The sequence below is a fragment of the Engraulis encrasicolus genome, chromosome 18, assembly GCF_034702125.1.
Source record: "Engraulis encrasicolus isolate BLACKSEA-1 chromosome 18, IST_EnEncr_1.0, whole genome shotgun sequence".
NCBI lineage: Eukaryota > Metazoa > Chordata > Actinopteri > Clupeiformes > Engraulidae > Engraulis > Engraulis encrasicolus.
In genome coordinates, this window is record NC_085874.1 from 5,458,962 (window position 1) to 5,485,256 (window position 26,295).

A 26,295-nucleotide genomic window follows, 5' to 3' on the forward strand; every position below is an offset into this window, starting at 1 on the left:
CACACACACACACACACACACACACACACACACACACACACACACACACACACACACACAAACTTTCACTCATGTGCAAACACATTTACATTTACAGGTGGTGCTTCTGTACAAGCTCCTGCTTGAGTTCTGTTTCTGCTATGTGATGGGCGGGTACAGCTTATAAAAGAACAACGGGTTACACAATAGTGACATGCGAGGACGCAGGACAACGATGGCAGTCAGGGAGGCCACTTAGTCAGCTTCTTCAACATACAGTACGTTTAGGCAGCTAACTCTGGACTGTCCAACATTACCAGTGAAAGCTGATTTTATAATACAAGTGTTACCTACGTATGCACAAAATAATAATTATCTTCATATTACAAAAATGAGATGTGTAATAGATTTCAATAAAATGGACTAAAAGCAAATAAGATGCGTACAACTGAAGATGTGAGGTCACCGGGTATAGATACAGCACAATACGGCATCCAGTGAATCCTAGTTAACTCTACATTTAAAGAGAAAGAACAGAAACCTCCATGCTTGTTTGCTTTATGTGGTAATACTATAGAGAACCTTTTGCCATTTTCAGTCTTTTGTTTGCACATCTCTCAACATTGCCTAAAAAGCCAATGTCACATTCAGACACTTTCCCCATGTAACCACCCTCCGCTTCATTTTTATTTTAAATGCAAACCCCTCTCAACCCGTACCCTGGCCCTTTACTGTAATCTTCTCAATTGTTATAGCCATGTATCATTGTAATGCAACTAGACAGAATCTGGATCGTACCCAGATGTTAATGTTATCCTGTATGAGGTTTTTGGCCTGAACTCCCTGCCATAACTGTTTGGGTAATGTCTCTGGTATGAAGCTACTTTTGATTGGGCAATGCTGTTACAGTACACACCCCAGGGAACAAAAGTAAAATAAATCAACTCGTGAGGCACACTGCTTTACTTCACAGTATCAGAAACATTGACAGGCATCTTTGCCTTTTCTAGTCTTATACCTCACTGAACCATTTTAAGGCACCGTACAACTCAAAAGTTACAAAAGCAGTCAAACTCAAACTTCTACATTCACTTGCGTCTTCTCATAGGCTACTTTTAAAAAAATATTTTTTTTGTTGCTTTTTTGACTTTATTTGATAGGACAGTGTGAGAGGTGGACAGGAGGCGAATTGGGAGAGAGACGGGGAGGGGTCGGCAAAGGACCAGGGCCGTGAATAGAACCTGGGTCAGCCGCATGGCAGGCGAGTGCCCTACCAATTGGCCACGGCATAGGCTACTTAACTTTACAAAAGTTTATTGCACAATTCCCCAAACAAACGCATGTCAGCCGACCTCTGTGTGTGGACCAACACTAGACAACACAAGGGCTCCACTCACATGAGGCCACGTACTTGAGGCCAACACTGCCGCATGGGTAAGCCCCATTAGGCTGCCTGAGTAACTTTGCTGTGCCATAATTAGTCCTCAGTGTGGACAGACACAGGAAGCCTCATGCAATTAATTGATCTCGTATGGGTGATTGAGCTAAGATAATATTGTACACAACTAATTATAGGGTTTTTTTTCACTGTGCAGTACAAATATGCTTGCTCAAAAATAAATAAATATATTGAAACAAAAATAATCTAAACATGGACAAGGCCTATACAGGGATTGGCAAAAAGGAGCCCATTTTTATTCCATTCATATAAGTAACATATTCAACATTTATAGGCTATTGAAACATATCTGAATTGTACAGTAAATGTTTGCTTACTCATATGGCACATAGCCTATGCTTCTTATTTCCCTTATATACATAGACTTGTAAAGTCATTGAATCACGACACACGTTCCATATGTGACAAGCCACAAGAAAATAGCTACGTTACAAGAAATCAACTACGTTAGCTAATTTGTTTTTTGTTGTGCTACAATTTCCCATTGTCAACTACTCAAGTTGGTAATTAACAAGCTAACAAGTACGCTTTCGAGAAACACAGCCTTGGTTTGTCTAAAAGCATACCTTTTGTCTTTAAAAGTTCTTTTCTATGGGCGAGAGTACGTTTCAGAGGAGCTGAGTTTTCTACTTTAACCCCTTTGCGCAGTACTATGGCTCTCTGTAATGTCATAGCAATGTTGTTATGATGTAGTTAAGCATTTTCAGCAAGTGAATAGGGTCGCCGGCGAAGTGAACACATTCAAAAGGCCACACATTCATGAGATATCACCATATTACCATGTATAATGTTAATATATTACGTCATGGAAAGCTTAATCTTAGAATCTGAATGATCAGAATGTATGATTAACTCAATAAGCCCCCGGGTCTACTTCAGACCTGTTGTCTTGTGGCCATGTGTTTCTTTTAGGTATTGGGGTGCACTGTTGTTCGGAAAGCAGACTGCTGAGTAAGTGTGTTGTGCTGGTGCTGGGTGGGAATGCCTGTGTGTGTGGTGGTGATCTCCCAGGTTACTCTGCTGGACTTGCTTTGTCAGTGACATGAGAGTGTGGCACCTGTTTCCTGCCATGCCTACAGTAGCTAACCTCTCCAGCTGGTGAACACTTGGTGAACTGGTGAACTCTTCCATGGGATCTCTTCATGTCTGCATTGCAGTTTAATTAATTGAGAGAGGGAGCGTGTGCGTGCGTGTGCGTGCATGGCTGGACTGGCCATATGGCACACAGGGCATTTGCCCGGTGGACTATTGAACATTTTGGCCTGGACTTCCTCTTTACATAATGGTATCAGTCCTCATGCCACTACAGCAAACCTCTCTGAGTCAGATTTGAATGTTAATTGCAGTCAAGTAACTCATATTAGATGACTGAAATTGTTGTCACAGACTTTGTTGTCTCTCCCAATGCCCTGGCGGACGGGTCTTGGCTGAAAATACCTGGCCTGATTTTTGGCCCAGTCCAGCCCTGTGTGTGTGTGTGTGTGTGTGTGTGTGTGTGTGTGTGTGTGTGTGTGTGTGTGTGTGTGTGTGTGTGTGTGTGTGTGTGTGTGTGTGTGTGTGTGTGTGTGTGCGTAAGCAATAGCCATACTCTTTGACATTCAGTTCCCCAAACAGACAAGTTATTAGTGCTACCTTCCCCATTGGATTGGTGTGGCCTTATCTTGCATTCAAAATAAACACACAATACAATTTCTGGGAAGGACAATGCAGTTTACCGATACCCTACTTCCAATTTTGAAATCCAACACAGAACTTAAAATTTAACAAGTTGCAATTCTGTCTCTACAGCATCGCAAGCCATGTGTGTCATGCAAAATGTCAAGAAAGAGGAACTCTGTGGTTCCCGAATGTTTTGAAATCATGCTTTCTGCAACGGTTGACATCACAATGACTCAGTTATTTAGCAATGAGCTGAAAAGGGCCCTTTTACAGACTGAGAAAAATACAATGTATATGACATATATTTTTTTGCAACATTTGATGTCACAAATGCTCTGCAGGATTTTTAACACTAACTTCAACGGGAGCTGTCAAATGTTTGAGTAAAATTCTAAAAGGCCAAAGAAAGAAAAATCCTTACCCACCCTCAAAGGGTTAACGCCTTAGATGTGCTCATACGTCATTGTGTCTTAAATCTGTTTTGTTTGTTTGGTTGGTTATTTTAGCTTTAGTAAGTTGAATTCACTTGGATCACAATTTTCTCAAATCCCACTGGTTGTTTTTGCAGAGCTTATTTGAGCATGTTTTCCTCACCTTTACTGAAATGGTGAGGTCAGGTCACTGTGGTCTCAGGGCCTCAGTGCATTCCTCTTTTAGGCTAACTTAACTGTAGGCCTATGGCTAGTACACACACAGCCAGAAGACAGGTGCCGGGATACTTTGCATGTCTCTTTAAATAGTTTTCTGCTTTTCAACTGAACATGAGCCTGGTCCAATTTTCCAAAGGTCTGCACACCACACCATTATCACCATCAAGACAAGACTACAGCCTGTGTGAGAGCTGCCATAGGCTTTGCATTAAAGATGCATTATAAGATTTACCTTGCTGTCTTCAAACTTGTCATGGTGCGGCCCAATTCTGGCAGTTTATTTTGGCCTAAACAGAAAAATAACAACAACAACAAAATCAGAAATTCAGACCGTCAGATTATTTCATACCTGTTTCCTTTCTGTATGGTAGCCCACATGAAGATGGACCCCATCACACCTAACGCACAAAACAAAGCTTCTTTCTCTCTTTCTTTCTTTCTTTCTTTCTTTCTTTCTTTCTTTCTTTCCTTTAATACATACAGGCAGAGGCGATTCTAGGGTCAGGTGGGGCCCCAAGCGAAAATTCAAAGGAATGAACATTTGAAACAAAATTGCCACTACTGTAGTAAAGCGTGAGCTGTTATTCACCATCCCTGGGCTTGGGGGCCCCAAGCGGCTGCCTGCCTTGCCTGGTGACAAGATGCTCCTCTGCATATAGGCCTATAGTCTAATTTTTCCACACCGAGGCCTATAGGTTCTATCCTGGTGAACCAGTAGCCTGTAAGTAACAGGAAATATAGGTTCACCCAGGTCATATATTTCACATGTACACAGCACGCGGCACGCCTTGATAGTTTACACAGCGCACGAGAAAGACTTTGCATGAATGGCTATTGCAAGTGACTTAGGTGGCGCGCTTTTGGTTGCTGCCTGGTCTGGCTCTGCGACAGCGGGAGCCCCAGCCAGCAGCATCGGGCCGAGTAGGAGGAGACATGCTCTGATTGAGCAGAGCAGAGAGAGGAGCCTGGCCTGCCTGCGTGCATTCAGTGTGATATCACATCCTTACGAGCAGAGCATTGCCGTTGCCAGCGAGACGTCAGTATATCTTGCTCAACCCTTCAAAGATTTCCTACTCATGGATACCGTTTAGGATATAACGTTGCGTGTTGTTAAATTTGGACGCTTTGGGTTTCTGTTTTCCCCCGACTGAAATGATAGCTAGAATGCCAGCTCACAGCATGTAAGTATGGGCCGCACTTAGCGAATCCCCCATCTCGGCGGGCTCACGTTTTATTTATTCGGTTTTATCCCCAAACGGCTACACTGTCGCTCCTTTAACAATGTGGGGAAGAAACGAGTTCGAAGATGGATATGAAGCTTTCAAAACAGGTAAGATGTTTTACAGTCGCTAGCCCGTAACGCTAATACACGGCACAAAGGACCGTCTTCATGATGTGGGATAGCTCGCCCAAAACTCAGTTTGATGCCCGCTGATTGTAATAGCGTGCTAGCCACGTAACTGCAATGATTCACTTTTGTAATACTAGCAGCATAAATGATAAGTTAGCTGGTATTCCCGCTGTACCTGTTTACAAAAGTGAAGGGAACCACTCTTTAAACACAAAGCAGTCGAACAAGACTGACCCGTTTGTTTTCGCTTTCTAGTTAGATCACATTCGTTTGACATAAAATTCTCGTGCTGTGTTGAGGTTATGGGGGTTTAAATCCCTGCCCTCTGCTTATGCACCAACGACCATGATGATGGTCAACATTGATAACACTAGTGATCATAAACTATAACTGCGAAGCACTACTGAATTTACAAGTTGATTAAATAAAATACACAAGCAAGCAATAAACACACAGCGCATTCTTCAAGAACGCTTCAAGTGCAGCTCAGATGCTAACATGAAAACAGCCTTAGGACACCATGCGTCGTTGTATTATTGGGTCACTAAAACATTCTCTGGTCGATTTTCAATCGCACATTGCTAATTCGTGGATGTGTGTGGAATGGACACAAGGTGACCATAGTCCTTTCAAAAGGCACGCCGTGTGAGGTCCTTCGCGTCCGTCAACCCCTGAAAGAAATCCTCATCACTCGCAGTTGTCTTGATGAAGGCTACAGTATTTCTATACAGTAGCCTATTTGGGGATGCCTGCTCAACATTTTGTGCCTACACCAACTCTTGGTAGAAGGCACTGCAGCGTCACCCACACAAGTCTTTTAATAATTTATCTCATATTGCATAACTGCTGGTGGCAGTGGCACATTTGAAGAGCCACCAGAAGGGCTGTCACTGTGTAGCCACTCAAACTGGATGACATGTCATCCTGTCACTAAAATAGTTTTCTGTGCTAATTGTAGTCATGATGTTGGGGTTTAGTGTACTGTTAGTAATCAAGATGTAAAATAATTAATACCTGCATTCTTTCCTCGCTCTCCCTCTATTCTTCTGTTTTTTGTTTTTTTTTCCCCACCAAATGACAGTGTAGGCCTTTGATTACATACTGTATAGTTAATTGAATGTTTCAACTCTTTGTGGTTGGGCGATGGAGGCTGCTGTGCTGTTCTGTGCTGTGATTTCATGGCCTAGATCTGGCGAGGCAGGGCATGCTATGTAGGCTAATAGTCTGCTCACTCTGATGAAGTGGTCTGAATGATGGCAACCCCAAGCCTCAAGGCTCACTCAGGGACACTGCATGCGGAAAGGGCAGAATACACCATCAGCACAAAGTCCAATGTGATTGGCACACATGTACACATGCAGACATGCACAAAGATGCTGGAATTCTTGTACCACTCCATGGTTTGGTGTGCAAGATGTTGCTAGTCATGTCCATGAAGCATTTATTATGCATTTCGTAGCCCCATAATGCACGCTATACCATTTGAGGCATGCTGTAATAGTCATTGAAAGGTTAATTACCATAGTACTACTCTACTTTGACATAACACAGGTCTTTTAGTAATGCACTGCGACTCGGTCATTGCCATTCTGGTAACAACAAATTTATAACGCCTTGTTTTAATGGGTTAAGTTGTGGTTAACATTTTTGGCTGGTTGCTCATAATAATGTTTCTACATTATGTCATATCAGCAATAATAAACTGCCATTCGTCATTTAAACCGTCATTTAAGAATTAGCAAAAGCAAATAGTTCATTTCAAATTTCTAACCCTTAAAAAGTTGCAATAGTACAAGGATTACAAAGAATTGTCCAAGGAATATTGCATTATTTGGTTATTTGTCACATGCATCATACCAAGAAGTGTAACATGCAGTGAAACTGGAGAGATTCTGATGGCAACGAAGCATGGTGCGGAAAGGCCTAAAACGCACATTCATGTGGCCGCCTGCATGGCAGGCAGTAACTAACTAGGACGACCTTAATGACGAGGCCCTGGATGGATTAGACGCTCGAAATAGATTACAGGCAGATAATGGAGGACAACATGAGGGCGAGAGGGAGAGACCGTATTAGGCAAGACGGACCATTCATACTGGTCAGTAAAGACTACTACTCTCTAAGTGAAAACCTCACCTGGGTGAACGAGGCAGGTGTCAGATCAACCTTAACTGATGTGTGTTAAGTTGAGCTCAGTTCAAGTGCATGACCTGTGAGGTAAGAAGCGAAAAAAAGTTCACCCTGGGCTTTGGGTTAAGATGGCCTTATCGGTATGAAGATGATGAGGATTGCGTAACTGTTTACTGCGTCCTTTTTTCTGGGGGAAAAAATGAGTATTGTTTTTGTTTTTGAAGTCACCGAATCCTGGCAAAGGAATAATTGCACTACATGTGTCTTGAGACATGGATGTGTGGATACACGTTTAAACTTAGCCACGTTGAAGTACCTGCATGCAAAACTGTGTTTAGTTGCTGTGGTATCAATTTGCTTATAATTTGTTAGACCTATATTTGATGCATTGATATTGAACTCTTCCATCACTTACTGTAATGTTTGTGTGGCAGTTATGATCCTATGGTTAGAGAGGTGATAGTTGGATACTTTGTCCAAGGCTGAAATGGTCTTCAACGAGGCAGGCACCTAAACTAACCTCACTAACTGCGCTAGGGACTATCATAATCTCTGTAATAACTGTAAATCGCTCAGGATGGTATCGTCAGATAAGGGTAATGCCAAGTTGTGTGTTTATTTATTTTACTTTTATTATTTGTGCTCAATACCACCATGTTGCCTTGTCTTCATATCACAGTTGGTTAGCTGTTACTCTGCCTCTGTGGTTTAAAGTAAAGTGACACCACTGTACATTTTGTGTACTTTTTTTTTAACAAATTAGGCAAACAGGATTGTTTTTGTCCATATCAGAGATTGTTCTCAGTCATCACTTCATGTGTGTAATAGTCTGTAAAACTTTTTTCGTTTGTTTTTATTAGGCTCTAGTACGTCGTCACCCGGATGGGTACCAGGATGCGAGTCGGCATGGCAGTCCTCCTCCGTGACCACCGGCAGCAGTAACCGTGGGAGACGGCACAGCACGGCCTCGGACAGCGGCGACACCGGCTTCGGCACATCTTGCTCCGACAGTGTGGAAGGTGAGGAGCTGTGGAGTCGTATACTACCCTACTAAACGATTGTTACGTGCAACTGTGGTTCTATGAGTTTCGCATGACCGCCAAGCAGTGCTGAAAGTCAGGAGCAGAGTTGTGTGAAGTAGAAGTACTCTTACAAAGGTAATTACAACACTAGTGGTATACTACATGGTTTCAAGTTTGTAATATCATACTATTAGTGTTGTAATTACATCTGCAAGAAGAGTACTTCTACAACTCTAGGGTGTGTTTCTTGAAGTTGTAGTTGCTAGCCAGTTAGCAACTTGGGTAGTGGATAATGGGAAATTGCATTGCAAACAACAAAGTAACTGACGTAGTTATCAACTATGGTTTCGAAAAATGCAACCCTGGTCAGGAGAACTAGACAAAGCGTTGCGGCAGAAAATGTTTTTGCCTGGTGGGTTGGTTTGGTTGGTCTAGCCTCGCACCATGTAGATAGATGACCCAGCTGGGAGAAATGGGATTTGTCCTCCAATCATGAAGCTCAATCTTTGCAGTGACTGTTGGTTTCTGTTTGAATATGTGTAGCAGTGTAATGTTCTTGTATGTGTGTGTAATCTGTAGTCGTTGGGGTAGCACAGTGAATACCTGCCTGTGCTGGCCTATTGCGTTCAGGTGAGCAGTCTGAGCGCCAAGTTGGTTCCACCCACAATGTCTGGCTTTGAATGATGCAGTACCAGACTAAACTTTTCATGTCATAAGTCTGTCTCGCCAGGTCAAGTTGAGTCATGAACGCTAAAAGGAGGTTTGCTGAAGATGGTTCACCAAGCTGCTTTGTCTTTATAATCCACTAAATATATACCCGCCGCCTGGAAAGCTCTCTAGGATCCTTTTAAACGAATGGTTCTTTGTCAAGGCCCTGTCTCGTTAGCCTTAATGCTTATCTTAATTGGTTTGCCTACCCTACCATGTCATGTAAGGTCTTGTACAACATTGTTGTAGTGTATTTGGATGTAATTGCCGGAAGGAAGTGAAGGGGAGATGGGTAGTTCTGATGAGTCTTTCCACATTAACCTCTTGCCCTCCATGCTGGATTTCTGTTTTGTCAGCCTTTTTCAGATGTTTCAGATGTGGCATGGTTTAGATCCATATCTCTTGTGGATTATTGTAAGGTCAGAAATGGACAAAAGCAGTCTTGTTAAGGATTCAGAATGGTGCGGTTTTTTGAACAAAATCCTAATGCTATTTGGGGAATCTATCTGGTGTAGATTAGGTAGTAAAGAAACATTGGATAATCCAATAGTTAGTTAGGGTGAGTGGCTGATAGTAGACTATATAATAATATTGCTCACATCTTCTGCTTGTTTGGGATTTTGGAATATAGCCTTGGATATCAAAAAGCCTTGGATTTATCAGTTTTGTGAAGGTTAATGCACAGTTCCCATGATCATGTCTATGAACAAACAAACACACACACTTAACTCTTTCGCTTAAGTAACATGTATGAATGCGTTTATCCTCAGAGATGTCCACACACAAGTGCATTTTGTCTTCTCTCTCTCTCTCTCTCTCTCTCTCTCTCTCTCTCTCTCTCTCTCTCTCTCTCTCTCTCTCTCTCTCTCTCTCTCTCTCTCTCTCTGTGCTATGTGGCTTCCCCTGGACAAGGCTGCTAGTCTACATCGCCTTAACTAAGACCAGCTGTCCCTCATAGTGTGTAGTGTAGCCTGGAGGCTGCTTAGACAAAGGACCATAGACATGTAGGTCAGTGCTGAAGAGAGAGGACTGTGCCATGGTTGGATCCACTACAGGTTCATCATTGTTCTGGCCTTCAATTAAGCAAGCAGAAAGGAATAACTTAACATTTCGGCTGTTCTTTTTTTTCTGGCTGGGCTGGCTGCTTTTGAATTATGTGGTTGAAAGATTCAAGTTGGTCTTGAACAGGATTCTGGGTAAAGCGAGAAAGGGCAACAGGAAATGGATTCTTCCCCACCTACCTCCATGTTGCGTTAGTAACCGTGTGGCACCTCTGTGTTATGGGCACCTCCCAAAGGGACTGTTGTTACCGTGGGAATGGTTTGTGGGGTAACTAACTACAGCAAGAGTAGTCATGTGTTCCTAATTGGTCGCCTGGAGCAGGAGGCAAAATCAAGCCGTATCTCATCAGGGCCACTAAATGAAACACTCCCACCACATATTATCCCTGCCCCCTTCAGTCTGGCCTGGTAAACGACTACAGCATCCAGTCTGCATTCTCCCCTCATACTAGCTCTTATCCAGGGCAGCTGATACCTTTGGCCGGGTCTGGGACAAAGTAATCTGATAGGCCCCCCACCTAATAGATACAATATAATGGTGACCCATTTCTGGGTCCCCCATCTCTCTGGGCCCGGGACAAGTGACCCACCCCCCGTTCCCTGCTGTTACCCACAGAAGCTATTCACTAGGTGACATGCTCCCCCTCCATTCAATTATCCATTTCCTGGGGCGTGTTGGCTCATTGGCCTAAAACCATTTCATAAAATGCAGGGACCCCAGGTTAGAGTCCGATGACCTGCAGTCATTTCTAGATTCTTCCGTGTCTTTCCCTCCCACTAATGTCCTGTCACTCTCTTTCACTATCGAATCAATGTAAGCATAAAAACAAAAACTAAAAATACCTTTTGAAAAAGAAAAAATCCTACACATTATGGCTGAGCCTGATCTCATTGGACATGACTTTATAGACCTCAAAAGGCATCTTAACTTGTCCAAAGAGTGAACAGAGGTGGTATCGATCCTCAGTTTTCCAGGTTCAGACCCTTTTGTTGTATTGAATTAGTATGGGGTATGGTAAGACCAGTCTACTTGCCATGCAGCAACACAGAGAGAGTGTTTTTGCCAACTGCTGGTCTCCCTTTCCTCCCTTTTGCCCCTTTTGCGAAGTGGCACTGGCACCCTAACCCAGCCTGGTTTGCCTGGCCCACTGGGGTCAGGCATCAGTGTTCACATTCATGCGGGTCCAAAACCCAGCTCGCCTTGCACACAAAAAAGATTATCCCGGATCGGTGGCACACACAAACGGCCCGAGTGTTCTTTTGTGAGCGAGTGAGAAGCCGATGCTGGCTGAGAGTTCAGCAGTGCACAGCTCCCTAGTCGGCACACTCCCATTGATTGAGGTGGCACGTGGCTCAAATTGATCTCATTAACATCAGTGCAGTGGGGGGAGACGGTTGGCTGACTGGCTGACTGATTGACTGACTCTGCGGTACGGTAGCCATGGCCTTGCAATGCAGACCAGCCTTTCCCTCCACCCCTTACCCCCCTCCTCATAAATTAAGGTCATGCTTGCTGCTTGTCTGTTTCACATGATGGAGCATGCTCCAGTTTCCGGACACCATTTTTGGATCTGTCCAATACCTTATATTGTAGTTTTATATGCATGACGTAGCATGTGATGCCATCCGATCTTGGTTGCAAATGCAAAATGAAAATGTTATGAAATGTGTCTGTCGGCCCTATTGTAAAGTTTTGCTCTTAAAATGTGCATTTTGGATGTTTAAGTGAGCAAAGATCAGAAATGTTGCCATTATGTTGAAAAAATGTTTCTAGAAACGAGAGATTTTTCCAGATTCTTCAACAGTGTGGGCCTTCAAGTGGTTTTGGAAGGTTTTGACATCTGCCTTAGTCACTGGTGCATTTCAACAACCAGGGAAGTAGGGCAATTTTTGCAGTGGCATTGCCATTGTGTGTAGGAAGCATTACATTCGTTAGATCTCTTTGCCAAAAGAGGGAAAGATAATAACTAGAACCACCCAGCACCCCCCCCCCCCCTTTTTTTTCCACACTTGATGTAATTGGATGCCTCCTAGCTGGCTGAGAACCACAGGCACAGAGTAAGCATATTGCAGAGTAAGATCCAACAACCACATTGAGTGAAGTTACTTGCCACAAGCTTTCTGAAATATTGTCAGTATTCGGTTTAGAACAAGTGCACAAATATTTCATTTACATGCGTAGAGTGTTACGCCACTGGAATATTCTCCCGGAATATGTCCAGTTTTGGGATGAAGTTTAACATGACCCAGGGCAATCCAAATAGGCCCTACTGCCAGTACTCTGTTTAAAATAGTAATATTACCTGCATGTAAGTGTTCTCGTTGTCTTGCTTGTCCTTTCACCAAAAGTAAATGGCGGCAACACAGATTTGCCATACTGTACAGTGAAACCTGTACATTTGTTTGAATCCTGTGTCTTTTTTTTTTTAAAGGAATCCCAAATTGGTCTTGTACTATCAATTTTTCATGCATCTGCAGTGGCTGCAAATAATTTTGGCTGTTTGATTTTGATGCCACAATCTCCCATAATAAACCTGTATATTCTAATCTTTATGTTCTCAATATCAACAATATGATTCCTGTTTTTTTCATGAATATGAGTTATTTCTTTATGGGATGCACTATAAACTGTCATCCACAGGAAATGATGGGCTAGTCTGAGCAAATTGAATTATCTGACTTGATATAGTGAGATGACAGCTTTGCAATACTTCAGTGAGTCCCTGCTGAAAGATCTTCAACTGCCACTGTCACGATCAGTTTCCTCCAGCCTTTTTTATTACCCTGTATCGTCTTGCATTTGCCTCCAGGTCCACCTCGCCCAGACCATTTCTATTTCGTTGGGTGGGTGAGTTAGACTCAATGAGGTTTCGACTCAATGTGGGTTAGACTCAATGAAACCGTGTCCCGCCTGCTAAAGTGAGCATTGCAATGATCTCTTCCTGGCCTGGTTGGCGTTCCTTAAGAAAGTAAGTGCATCATTGCCAGGGGGGCCTGGAGCAGGATGGGCCACATTGGGGATTGCCTCTGCTCTGCTCACCAGCACTTTTGGACTTTTTTTGAGCCTCGGCCTGCACTGTGACCCCTGCCCCCCTGCGTGTGCATCTCGCACGTCAGGCTGACGAGAAGCAAGGGGGCAGGTTTCTGCCGTGGGAATGCCATGCGTGATGTAGGGCAGGAATATGGGTCAGCCAGCGTAGCTGTGCCGTGGAGAGGAGGGCGCGGGGGCACCACTGGCTTGGCTTGTTCAGTCAGCTGTAGTCATTCTCAGACTGATGCCAGATCTGCCAGATGAGCCTCTCTCCACACAGTAGTTAACATTCAGAACAAGATTAGAAATTTACAACATTCAGTGTTAGACATGTTCTGTGTGGTGTTCTTTTCCTTTTGAAAATAATAGTAAACTAAATTTGTAAATAAAATAAGATTTTGCCTCAGAAAAACTAAGTAGGTAAATTCATTGATCAAAGGTCGCGACATTGACGAAGGAGCATCCATCTGTGAGCCATCATCTACTGGCAGTGGCTTTTAGTCTTCCTGCCCTCAGACAGAATCATTTACCCCGGGGGTGGTGGGTGTCGGGTAACCCTCTTCCCCTCCTGCCCTCCACCACCCACTGCCCGGTTACTACTGTCTCGAGAGAGGCTGGGGTTCCACTAAGCCTGATAAAAGCCGAAAGGATGCTGGTTTCATGTAACCAAGTTGATCTTGAACATGGCAGAGGACACTCTTGCCATGCGATGATCTCATTTTAGTGGGTTGTAATTGTGCCTGCTGCCTGGAATAAAATTACATTACATTTCGCTGACGCTTTATCCAAAGCAACTTAACAAGCGAGGCCATAATCAGCAACAAGCAATGTGTGGGCGAAAAAGGCAGACTACACAGCCAAAGCAGGTTAGTGCAGATGAGTAGGTGTTTTTTTGTGTTCATGAATGAATAGTCACAGAAGATAAGAGCTTTCTCAGGGTTCGGGAGAAATTTCATGAGGAGATTTGTATGGTATGGATGGACAATATTATCCTTACTATCAAGCTAAACCTGGTGCTTGATGAAAACTTTTGCCTTGTGTGTATGGTAAGAGACAGGCATGATTTCATATTGGCTCATTAGTCAGTCACTGTAGACAAAGATATTATTAATATTTTGAAGAATGAGGATTTCCTCCCCCCTCAGACCTTCTAGAACAGGGGTGTGTCAAACTCAAATTACAATTTGGAATGACTTTGTGGGCCGAGTTTGACATCCCCTGTTCTAGAATATTACTCCAACATTCTGCAGCTCCCATAGAACATAGCATTAAAAATCCTGCAGAGGATCATAGTGAGTATTTTGCTGAAGTTCCAATCACTTATTTGTGATCGTACTCCTCAAAGGGAGCCGCAGCTGTAGAGCCTTGTAGTACAGAATTCCCTCCTCTACCCAGCCTGCCTCATTTTAAAAATGAGCTGGATGGATGCCGACCCAGAAGATGGCTCAGGAAATTCCTCCTGTTTCTGAACTAGGCCACTGGCCTGACCCTCGTCACTAATTATACACTTTTGCTATGGCAGCGAGCGCCATCCCACATAATTAGCTCTGGGCCTCCTCTCTCTTCATCGAGGAGAGAGAGTTCCGGAGTGTTCCTGAGTCCCACTCCTGAGTCCCCCGGATCACACACCGTTAACAAAACATAAAAGGAGGTCTGTTTGTTTTTTTGGTAGGTGTCAGGAGATTGACCATCAGACGGGCACAATAAAGAGGCCAGTCCAGATTTCTCTGTGATCTTGACTTGCAAAACGAATTCACCCCCTTCCCTAACACCCCCAACCCCACAATTCTCAATTTCCTTTCAAGTGAGTTTAATCTCTTGAACCACAGCCTCAGAATCATTATGTTCAATTACTGACAGACCTGAACGGCATTCATAAAAGGGGTACCCTAAATGGTCGCAGATGTCACCGAACTGAAGGAACAACATTGCCATTCAGTCTCACATGGCGAACGTGAAAGTGCTTTGAGTTTAACAGGATTGTTGATCTGTGTAGTAAATGTCAGCGTTATGCTGGAGTGGTCATACACAGTCATTCCCTGTTTCCCTGAGCTACACTGTGTCTTTTCTTTAGCTGTACCTATTCAAAGCCTAATGTTTTGTCCTCTAATGTTTCTCAGTTCCCTCTGCCATTTGGGCACTACTCTAGTCAAGTGGACTCGGTCCACACGCACCCGCACCAGAAGTTCAAGAGATGCAGTATCTGTGTGTAAAGGCTTTGAAAATCCTTGTCATAGTGAACACTCTCTGAGTTATGAGCATCTCAAAAACCTTTTATGAGTTATGATTTGGATTGTGAGTTTGCCTTCATCCCCCTACCACAACTCTGAGTCGGCCCCCCGTCTCCCTTTTTAGCATTGATTCTTTCCTGGCACAGTTCAGGTCACATAGTGGGATGGTCCTGTAAATCCTCTAAGTGTTTCGCAACCAGGGGTGTAGTATGTACCACAGAACACACTGCGTGGGGTTTATAGAAAAAACTGAATAACAGAACATTGTTATTCACATTGTGATGGAGGACAAGATGTAGAGCATGAGTGAGGGGGGTACTCTATGACCGAAAGGCTTGGGTTGGGTTGGGCACCACTGCTCTAAGTGTCTCTCGGTGCTCAATGGCTGGCCCTGGTCAGGTCCCCGAGTGACAGGGAGAGGAGTCCGGTTGCACTGGCTGCTGCTGAGGATAGCTGAGGTCAGAGCCGAGGTGATCAAAGCTGTACAACTTGACGGCCCGGAATACACGCAGAGGCGCCCAGGAATACACGCGGAGGCGCCCGGGAATACACACAGAGGTAACCCCAGCTAGGAAGAACAGATGCCAGAGATTTCTGTGAATGGGCACCCATGCCCTTGACTGATGGGAGGAGGGATTGCAGACTCACTGACACGCTATGAATGCAGTAATGTTGTTGTTGTGCTTTATGAACTGAAAATTGCGTCTTTTTTGAAGGTCTTTGTCCCTTTCTAGCTAAGCTTATATAAGGAAGGTAGAGTAGTAGAGTAGAGTATAATTGATTAATCCCGAGGGAAATTAAGGTGTCCAGTAGCATACATACATAAATACAGAAGAAGACACAAAGACCTTATACACAACATTTCACATTACATATATTCAGGTAAATGTTAAAGACGATGAAAGTGGGGGTGCTGTGATGCAGCATGCTAATTCGTTCGTACCATATGCCCATATACCCTAGGTCGGTGGTCTGCAATTATTTTTCTCCGAGGGACATATTATGTAGAGCAAGTGAGGCTGCGGTCCAAACCAACGCCCCAAACCAATGAGAAACAAGTTAGATGCCCGGACAGAGAAGAGAGTTTCGCTTTTCCGTTTTCCCTTCTTGTCAATGTCTGTTATGAGACTGTTAGCATAAGATACTCTCTGTGAATACTTTGGAGAGATATGACCCACTGAAGTTTAATTGATGGAAAATCACACACATCCATGTTTTTATGTTTATGTTTGTTATGGCGGGCCAAATGTTTGCCATGCCTGGGCCGGATTTGTTTGGAGACCAAGGCCCTAGCTGTTTCAGTCCAGCCTGTGTCATTTCCCTACTCCTCTCTCTTCTGATCATTTCCTGTCTACTCTCCTATCCTGTCTTACTTATAAAGGCTCAAAAGCCCAAATGCCTGAACAATTGTGAGTAATGATCAGCTTCGAGGCCATGGCACTCTCCTCGTCGTTGTCCTTTGTCCTTTCCTGTCGATGCTAATCACGTCCAGGCAAAAGCCATTTCTCCCCTAAACACATGGGGACTCCATCTTAAATTGTGTGGAAATGAAGGAAAAAAAATCCAACTCTGCCCATTTCTCCATGTGTTGCGGTGTAATGCATGCGTGACCCTTGCCCCTTTCCTCCTCAACAGTCACGTCCTCCTCCACCACATCACCCTCCCCCTTCCATGTTAGGGTCTCGGGTGGGGGGGGGTGGATATCGTGCCTAATGTAGCCAGCCTGCCAGATTGGCAACCCCTCTCGTAGATTAGCCAGCCTCCTCCAAGTCCATCTCATTAGAGTTTTGCTAGGGGAGAATGGGAGGGCTGGGTGGGTGGGTGTGTGTGCTCAATTTGTAGTCAGTAACTGACAGCCCCCTCCCTAGCTCAAGGCAATCCCCATGAGAGATTTGCCCTGTCCCAGGAGGAGCTTAGTTAGGGAGGCTGGCTCCAAATCTAGCTGCCCTTCCCTCTCAATGAGATTTGCGGCAGTTTTTGGACTTCTGAACCAATTACCCCATTGGTCATTAGCATCGGGGTGAGTGCGGCAGACACAAAAGGGTTAATTTTATTAGGACTCTGGCCATCCCTTGATGTTGTTCGGTGGGTAATGGGTTGTTTGTTCGGTGGAGAAGGCACGTGGGGTTGGTGAAGGGTGCCTTTTTGGGTAGTAGCGGGGTCGACTCGTAACCCTTTCATGCAGAGGGGTCTGCCTGGTATCTGTTTCAATGTGTCTTGAAAAGGCTCAACTGCATGATAACATTGCTATTACAGAGAGTCCTAAGTAACCGATTAAGGGTAATGTTATTACTCAGGGAGTCATCTGTGGTTGGTCTCTTGGTTGGCTAGTTGAGGAGGCATGTGGAGGATGTCTGTCAGGGTGGTTGATTGGGGGATGGAAGGTGTTAAAGGATGGTGTGGGGTGGGGTGGGGAGGAAGGGATAGCCTGCCCCTTTTCACCCCTTCCTTCCAAACCCAGAGGAACCCTCCTTCCTTCCACCAGCTGCCGTCGCTCCATCTCACTAATGAGAGGCCAGACCCTCCTGACGTTAGGCCTGAACGTCTGTCACCTGAAATCTTAAGACCATGAGCTTCAGAGTTCAACAGAGCATCCTAATGACACAATGGTCTGGACATCAGGATTGGTTCTTCGATGGCTTTACACTGCATGGCACTGTGCTTGGAAAACATACGAATAAGGAGTTTGAATAAGGCCATGTGGGGTTGTAAATGACACAGGGTATATATAGATTGTAACTGGGAATGGTGCACTGTACTTTTAACTGTATACTATGCAAGCAAATGCACACTATTAATAGATGGGTAAGAATACTCCCAGAGATGACTAAAGTCTCAATTTTGAGACGTAGAAAAACTGTTAAACGTACCATATGTATGCTCTCCTCTACAACCGTTAGTTATGTGGACTGTTATTTATTTCCTCTCCTACTGTGATGTAAGGACTAACATGGAATACTGTATAAAGACGTCATTGTCCCTTTAAGCAGGTTTTATTTCTTGAAATAGATCTAGATTTGTGTATCATAAAAAATGACTCTAAATTTTGTAGACACGTTATTTGACTTTTGTAGTGTCTACATCTATCAACATGTAATTTGATTATGTACTACATACAAACCCCAACTCCGATGAAGTTGGGACGTTTGGTAAACAGTGAATAAAATCAAAATGCTATCATTTTCAAAACATTCAATCTATTCATTAGATGGAGAATAGTGAAAAGACAACATATTAAGTGTTAAAACCGAGAAAAAATATTGTTTTGGGGGACATATGTACTCATTTCTAATTTGATAAATTCAACACGTCTCAAATAAGTTGGGACGGGGATCAGTGAAATTTAGTAAACATCCAAATAAGATCAAACAACAAAGAAGAACATTTCAAAATGAATTGTACTGACGGACAATATAGGTGTCCATGTATAAGATCATCACAGAGAGGCTGAGTCACTCCGAATTAAAGATGCAAAGGGAATAATTACCATAGTTATTACATACATTTTTGAATTCCCTTTGATTTACCACGATTGAGTGTATATAAGACATATTTTTCTTACTAAAATCATTGTATAGGTTCATGACGCCATGAAATATATATTGGCTGTAGTCTCACTCTAATTCCTGGAGTGCTAGAGCTATTGAAAATTGACCATATTAAGAATGCTTAATGCGTGCAAATGATACAGGGGTGTAACATTCTCCTAAGCACCTGAGCTCACTTGAAATAAACCCAGAAGACATGGGAAACTGTCCTTTGCTTACAGAAGTCAGCAGAAGTTGTAGAAGGCCATTCTTTTAGACAATAATAGAGCATTGCACATCCTGTGCTACAGTGAAAATGGACCATCCAACTTGTGTTAGTGCTAACTTCAAAAGTCAGCCTCCATGATGGCATGCGGGTGCAGTAGACCATTGGTTAAGATGTTCTCACTCATTTGTAGAGTTAAATACAGTGCTGAATGGTATAAATGGGTTTTAAACAGCATGAAAAGCCACTCATGCATTATATTTTGAAGGGAGATCTTCGATTACTGCCACATAGTAAGGTCAAATTGCATTCTCTACTATGTTTTAACAGTTTGGCTCCATCATAAGGACCAGCAGGTGATAAAATGGTGGGCTTTTGGTCAAGACCTGTCACACTGTAAGCACTACAGAAAGGAAAACATTGCAAAACATGACAAGGAATACACCCACCATTTAAGCTGGTGAAATCATGTCCAAGATAGGAATCAACACTGTTTTTTATATAAAATCATCTCATCGGTTAATGTATTTAACTGTTAAGTGTTGTCTTTTGTTTTGTTTTTAGTCTTCCTCGATATTTGCTGCCATTTATTGTCCCCGTCCCAACTCTTTTGAGACGTGTTGGATTTATCAAATTAGAAATGAGTACATATGTCCCCCAAAACAATATTTTTTCTCGGTTTTAACACTTAATATGTTGTCTTTTTACTATTCTCCATCTGATGAATAGATTGAATGTTTTGAAAATGATAGCATTTTGATTTTATTCACTGTTCACCAAACGTCCCAACTTCATCGGAGTTGGGGTTTGTACATAGCTAACCCTGTGGTACAGTGCAAGTCCATAATATTTACATGCATTGACACAGTTCCTTTAACAGGGACCATAGCCCTTTTATGCAGATGGTATGACCGGCGATCCTATTCACTATAATTTGCTCAGAAAGCTGAGCTCTCATCATAACAACAAAAGTAACAGATTAAGTCATGGTTATTACAATTTGGATGACAAAGTTATAATATAGGATCTGCATGAAAGGGTGAAAAATAAAGTGTAACCATTTTTCCATGTATCCTTTGTGGTGTTCAATAGAATCTCTAGCAACAAAAGCCTACGGTCATAGTTTGGTGGTAGACAAACATTCGATGGTTATTGTGTCTCCCTCTCTCCCTAGGTCAGAACGCAGTCTGTCGACGCAGCTGCCAGATCCACGGCCAGGCTTTCAGCAGCTAACTTAATTGTAGTTGGCCCCCTCAAACGCGTGCATTTCAACGGGTTTATGATGACGGACACTCCCTTTCACAAACCGACAGCTCTATCAAGGAAGGTTTTCATAGGTGTGGTGTAACATATGCCCCAGGTTTAAAAGCGGTCTGTTATTGACAGATTGCCTTTTGTGTGCATAAACCCAAGCAACCCACCTGAGTACGCAGACAAGCACACACACACTCACTCACTCACGCACACGCACGCACACGCGCGCAAATGGTGGATGTATTTTCTAAATGAATGCACACTGCAAACGCCCACTCCTGAGTGATGGTGATGGCTTGTCGCAGCCTTGGGAGGATCTAAGTTACTGCTTGCCTGTTCCCCAATACCCACCTCCTGCTCTCTTTCAGACTGCGGTGGTATTGCTAACATCAAGCAGCGTGTTTTTGAGAACTGAGCAAAATACAAAATAAAAATTAATAAAGACAGATACAGTATCTGTATCAAGGGCTTTTAGTAAGATTAATGAGAGAAGCAGGTTTACTGTTTTTAAGTGTGTGTGTGTGTGTGTGTGTGTGTGTGTGTGTGTGTGTGTGTGTGTGTGTGTGTGTGTGTGTGTGTGTGTGTGTGTGTGTGTGTGTGAGTGTTATTCAAACTGCTGTGTTTTTTAGCACCCTGAGGCTTGCCGGTTTTTGCCTTTCTCTCTGTAATGGACATTGCAGATGAGAGCCAGCCAGAAGCTGTCATCCTTTTCCTCTGTGCCATACTTTCGTCTCTCCCCCTCTTTCCCCTCTTTTCCCCTTGCTATTCCAGGGCACAGGAGCTTGTTAGAGGGAGAGAGCAGAGCTGAGGTGCTACTGACACAGTTTGTGGTACTCAGGTGGCCAGGGCATCTGCATGTTACGGTTACACACTATAAGAGGTAATAGGAAAAACGGTTGTGGGGGGACAAAGGAGTCAGTTGCCCTGGGCCCAGGTAGTGGATCGGGGCGCAGAATTGGGTGCCCATTACATTATGTATTGGGGGTGTGTGTGCCCATTTTCTCCTGGCTTGACCAAAGCTGTCAATGGCACTGGGAGAGAACATGGAAGACAGAGGGAGTGAAAAGTGGAGAAGAATGGCTGACTTTTTTTATTCATCTATGTCATGTTGTCCCAAGAGGTTATGCTGTAAGCAACTAGCTCAAAGATGAATGTACAGCTGCTTACACTAAACTCTTAGAACCAAGTCTGTGGAGATGTTGCTTTCTCTGGTGATTGTCCTTCTGGCCAATGCATGACAGTTGTGAATGATGCATACAGTGTTACAGATATTAATCCAGTGTAGATGTCTAGACCTTGTGGTGATGTTGTGAGATCAGCTGTGTTTTCATTGGTGTAACTTTCAGTTAAGTGCTTTGTGTGTAAAGTCCGAGCTGGCCGTGAAGTTAAATCCAGCATGGATGGAGCCTCCCTCTCTCTTCTCTTGGTAATTTACAGGCCCATTATCGCAGGTCTCACAAAACAACACAGTTGGCTGTGCTTGTGCAACATGGCGTTGGAGATGTAATCCTGGTGGCATTAAGGGGGATTTGCTGCTGTGAGCCTCCTGCCTCCCATTTGGGTGATGTGATGGCCCTACTGCCCCTCGGCTGGGGGTTGGGGCCTGATGGCATGGCCAGAGAAGGGCAATGAGTTTGTAGACAACTGATCTTTGGAAATCAGAGGGTTGCTGGTTTGAATCCCCCCTGACCAATAGTAAGAATGTTAGTAGTAGTGTATCTTTACAGTAATGTTGTAGAGCAGAGCAGATGAACTTTAATCTTGAGGGAAATTAAGCATGCACACAATGCACAGATTCAACATATCACTCATATCCACTTCCGTACACGTAATACACATTGTGCAAAGTCGGCTTGACATTCATCAGCACACATCTGCACACATACATGCTTTTATTTAGCCATCAAAAAGAGAGTGGTACAGAAAGTAGTGCTGCGTTGGGGTTGACATCAGGCTTGGCTCTGTGGTTAAGGCCCTAGCTCTGAGCAGAGAGAGGCCAAAGAACGGAACTCAAAGCAGGCCAGAGTTGGCCTTGGATTGATCCTACTGAAGCAGGGTTATGTGGTGAAGCAACCTTTAGCTGCTGTGCTGATAAGCATTCCAGGTAATGTAAAATTGATGCTTCTACTCTTGGTGGTCTTAAATCCAGAGACTGAAGATATAGTGTCATGGTTGTACTCAGATGCTTCTTTATAGTTGCCTTTGTGGATGACTAGATGAAGTTCGCTCGACAAATAAACCCGCCTTGTCTTTGATCTGTGATGAAGGCTCTGAACTGAGCCCAGGAGAGGGCTGTACCCTTTACAATGCAGAGGGAGGATCCATAGCAACATGGCACAACAGTCTGTTGAAGCCAACAGTAGAGCTGATGACAGAGAAGTGTGTGACAGAGAGTAGGGTCATACTCTCCAGTGTGTGTGTGTGTGTGTGTGTGTGTGTGTGTGTGTGTGTGTGTGTGTGTGTGTGTGTGTAGCTGTGTGTAGCTGTGTGTAAGTCCACAAAAGGGCTGTTGACAGAGCTGTTAAATATGTGTAACGGAGAGTAGTGCTGAAGTGTGCGCATGTGTTTGTGGGGTGCATGTTGTTGTTGTTGGGTGGGGGTTGCTGTCGTACGATGTGTTTGGCCTTTTGCTGCAGTTGAGGACAAATGGTGTGTCCTCCTAAAAGGGCTGATTTCACTGGTGGCCTGATTGGTATTTACCCAGCAGTCCACATCTCTCTAGCTCTGTGTGTGGGTTTCCAGGGAAACTGAGTGGTTTTCTGTCCTTTTTTGTCTTTTCTTTTCTTTTCTTTTCTTTTCTTTTCTTTTCTTTTCTTTAATTCAGTCTTTCAGGAGACTCAGCTCTCTGGCATTTCTTGGCAAACTCGCTTGCCATCGTTTTTCCCTCCTTTTTGTCCAGTTTAGAAAGGCCCGATGACATCTATTCCGCTTGTTGTCAAAACCGCTCTATGGCCAGTAACTTGCACACAAGGACGCTTTGATATTTGACCCCTTTTTGGTCCTCCCAGGCTTCCGTTGGTAGGACGGTTTGTGTTCATTGTGACTGAGACTTCTTTGGGGGCAGCCACAGGGCTTTCTGATATGTAAAAAAAAAGAATGAAAAGAAAAGATGAGTCATGCTAATCACTTTGTATCCATCAAACGGACACACACACACACACACACACACACACACACACACACACACACACACACACACACACACACACACACACACACACACACACACACACACACTCACACACACACACTCACACACACACACACACACACACACACACACACACACACACACACACCTATGCAGCCTGCACAGTGGCAGACAGCATCAGGTTTGTGTCTTTGGGAAAGTCCCTCCCCCAGAGAAAATAATGAGTTCAGATCACCCATCCTGTGACAGACTAAAAATAATAGGAGAGAGACCAAGAGAAAGGGGCCATCTAGCTCCGATGCAGAAGTAGACTAGAACAGATCCCTTTGGAGTTGCACAGGTCTGTCCCCGTAGTTTTATATAAGATCTCTTTCTTTGCCTCAGTGGTGAGTCCGTGACAGAGTAATAAAGTAAAGATTAAAGGGACACTGTGTGAGATTTTCAGTTGTTTATTTCAAGAATTCATGCTGCCCATTCACTAATGTTACCTTTTTCATGAATACTTACCTCCACCATCAAATTCTAAGTATTCATTATGACTGGAAAAATTGCACTGTTCATACATGAAAATGGGGATCTTCTCCATGGTCCGCCATTTTGAATTTCCAAAAATAGCCATTTTTAGCTGCAAAAATGACTCTACTTGGAACATACAAGGAAATATTTGTTTATTACTTAGTAAATGTTCATGTTAAGATCAAATTTGGCAGTAGGCAGCCCAGTTTCAATGAGCAGTATAGTTGCAGTACCTTTTTTGACCATTTCCAGCACAGTGTCCCTTTAAAGAAGAGAATGGGGAGAAATAGTAAAAGTAGAAGTTTTTTTTATTGTCACTGTACAAGTACAGTGTGATGTAGGGGGGACTTTAAAATGAATGTTTTGGGCCTGGCCAAAGCTGTCAGCAGACCTGTATGTGAGTGGACAGTAATAGCCTCAACCCAGTCATTGCAGAGTGGTGTTGTTATGGGAGAGAAAGGATGTGTGTGCGACAGGCACTTCACTCCATCAGCATGGGAAGCAGAGAGTTTGATGCTTTTGTGGACAAAAGTGGGGAAATATCAGGGAATTGACTATTAGCATCTTAGGCGTAATTTCCCCAAAACCTACAGTATTTCCATGTAATCCTTCTTATCATCAAATGTCCTTTTTTTCTTGAGATATTTGAGTACATTGTAGAGAATAATGGACAATTTTTTCTCTCTGCCTAACACTGTCTTTCAACTGTGCTTTATTCTCTGGGTTTATTGCTTCATTATTGTACAGGGCATGGATATGTTGTGTTTTGTTGTCAAGGGAGGTCATGGAAAAGTCAGGGAGGTTTTGAAGTTTGACTTGCAGTGGGAACTGCCTGTGGAATGTCCAGGATTTGGGTGGGAGAAGCTCTTTAGGTGGCCATCTAAGGAGTTAGATCACATTCACCCACGCTTGTCCACAATGACCTTGTCCAACACATGTTGTATTCCCTCATCGTTCTGGGAAGCTGTCCGAAGGGAGTCTCCTTTCTTCGTTTCTTCTTCCTCTTTCCCCATTCCCTTCTTCCCTTTTTCTCTCTGTGTCTCCTGTTCTCTCTCTCTCTCTCTCGCTCTCTCTCTCTCTCTCTCTCTCTCTCTCTCTCTCTCTCTCTCTCTCTCTCTCTCTCTCTCTCTCTCTTTCATAATGTTATTCCATCCATAATTTCATCTCTCGGTCTGTCTCATGTTATTGTCTCCTGTTTTGTCCTTCTCTCTCCCCGCTTTGTGGTTTACTCTTTTCAGCAAGAATGGACTGGCATTGGCTACCCGGCTGTTAAGTAAATGGAGAAAAGATGCCTTCTGTGCCTCCTGTCGTCTGTTATGGTCCAACAGTAATATGCAGAATGATCCAGCACTGAAGTTAGGAACGAGTTTACATACTAACGTCTGCACTGTAAATTTAGCAGTTAATTCATTCACTCAGATAGCTAGACCAACTAAGAGCTGTTGTGTGAGAGAAATAGTGAGATAAGACAAATAGGAAAATATACTGTTGAGATTAACCTCTACATATGAAAGTGATTTGCGTAGTGTGACTTCATTTAAATGAGCTCAGTTGGCCTGAGGGAGCCGACAAGTGCACTGTCCAGGAATAGAGACAATCCAGAAAAACACCTTAGATGTTTACAGGAAAACAAATTTAGAATAAGGGGAAATAAAAGCTAAAGTGGGTCTTTGTGAATCAGGCAATTATTTATTAAACCGATGTAGAGCTCTTCACTGTGAAAAGACCTTGAGGGGGGACATTGGCTATGGAAATTAATAGAGAGAGAGAGAGAAAGAGAGGGGGAAAAGCTGGAGAGAGAGAGAGAAGGAAAAAGAGAGAGAGAGAAAGAAAACGAGAGATAGAGAGAGAGAGAGAGAGAGAGAGAGAGAGAGAGAGAGAGAGAGAGAGAGAGACACACAGAGAGAGAGCACTGCAGAGGATTAGTGTAGTGGTGTCCTCGTTCGAGTCCCTACCCATTCATTCATTCTCTTTCGCTATCCCCCTCTTCTCTCTTGTTTCATTCACTCTCTCTCAGTCTCTCTCATCCTCCCGTTTTCCTCCTAAGCCCAAATGGAGTCTTATTTTTAGCCCTCCTCCTCCTGGTCATTGTAACTTTTTCAATTTCATCTAAGTGGTTTTGCGCAGTTTGGGAATTATCACTGTTTTGGGGTGTCTTCCTTTTAAGAGTTGCATAAGAAAAGGGTGTGATCTACTTGTGTTTATGCAAGTTGTTTAATCCTAGTTCCACTTCTCTCTCTCTCTCTCTCTCTCTCTCTCTCTCTCTCTCTCTCTCTCTCTCTCTCTCTCTCTCTCTCTCCCCCTCCCTCTCTCCCTCTCATCCCTTTGTCTGTTATCTGT

The 26,295-nt window shown here is 43.6% G+C and overlaps 1 protein-coding gene across 2 annotated transcripts in view; it reads left to right on the top strand.

The window, feature by feature from the left end:
- cep85l (centrosomal protein 85, like) overlaps nt 1-26,295 on the top strand; it is a 97,828-nt gene that overhangs the window by 2,491 nt on the left and 69,042 nt on the right. Inside the window, exons 1-2 of one of the 2 annotated variants that reach the window (XM_063222862.1) lie at nt 4,721-5,077; nt 8,089-8,247. In XM_063222862.1, coding sequence (XP_063078932.1) covers nt 5,029-5,077; nt 8,089-8,247 — 208 coding nt within the window. In that variant the 5' untranslated portion in view covers nt 4,721-5,028. Of the gene's footprint in view, nt 1-4,720; nt 5,078-8,088; nt 8,248-26,295 lie in introns of those variants that run through there. The other variant, XM_063222860.1, reaches the window with a different exon arrangement.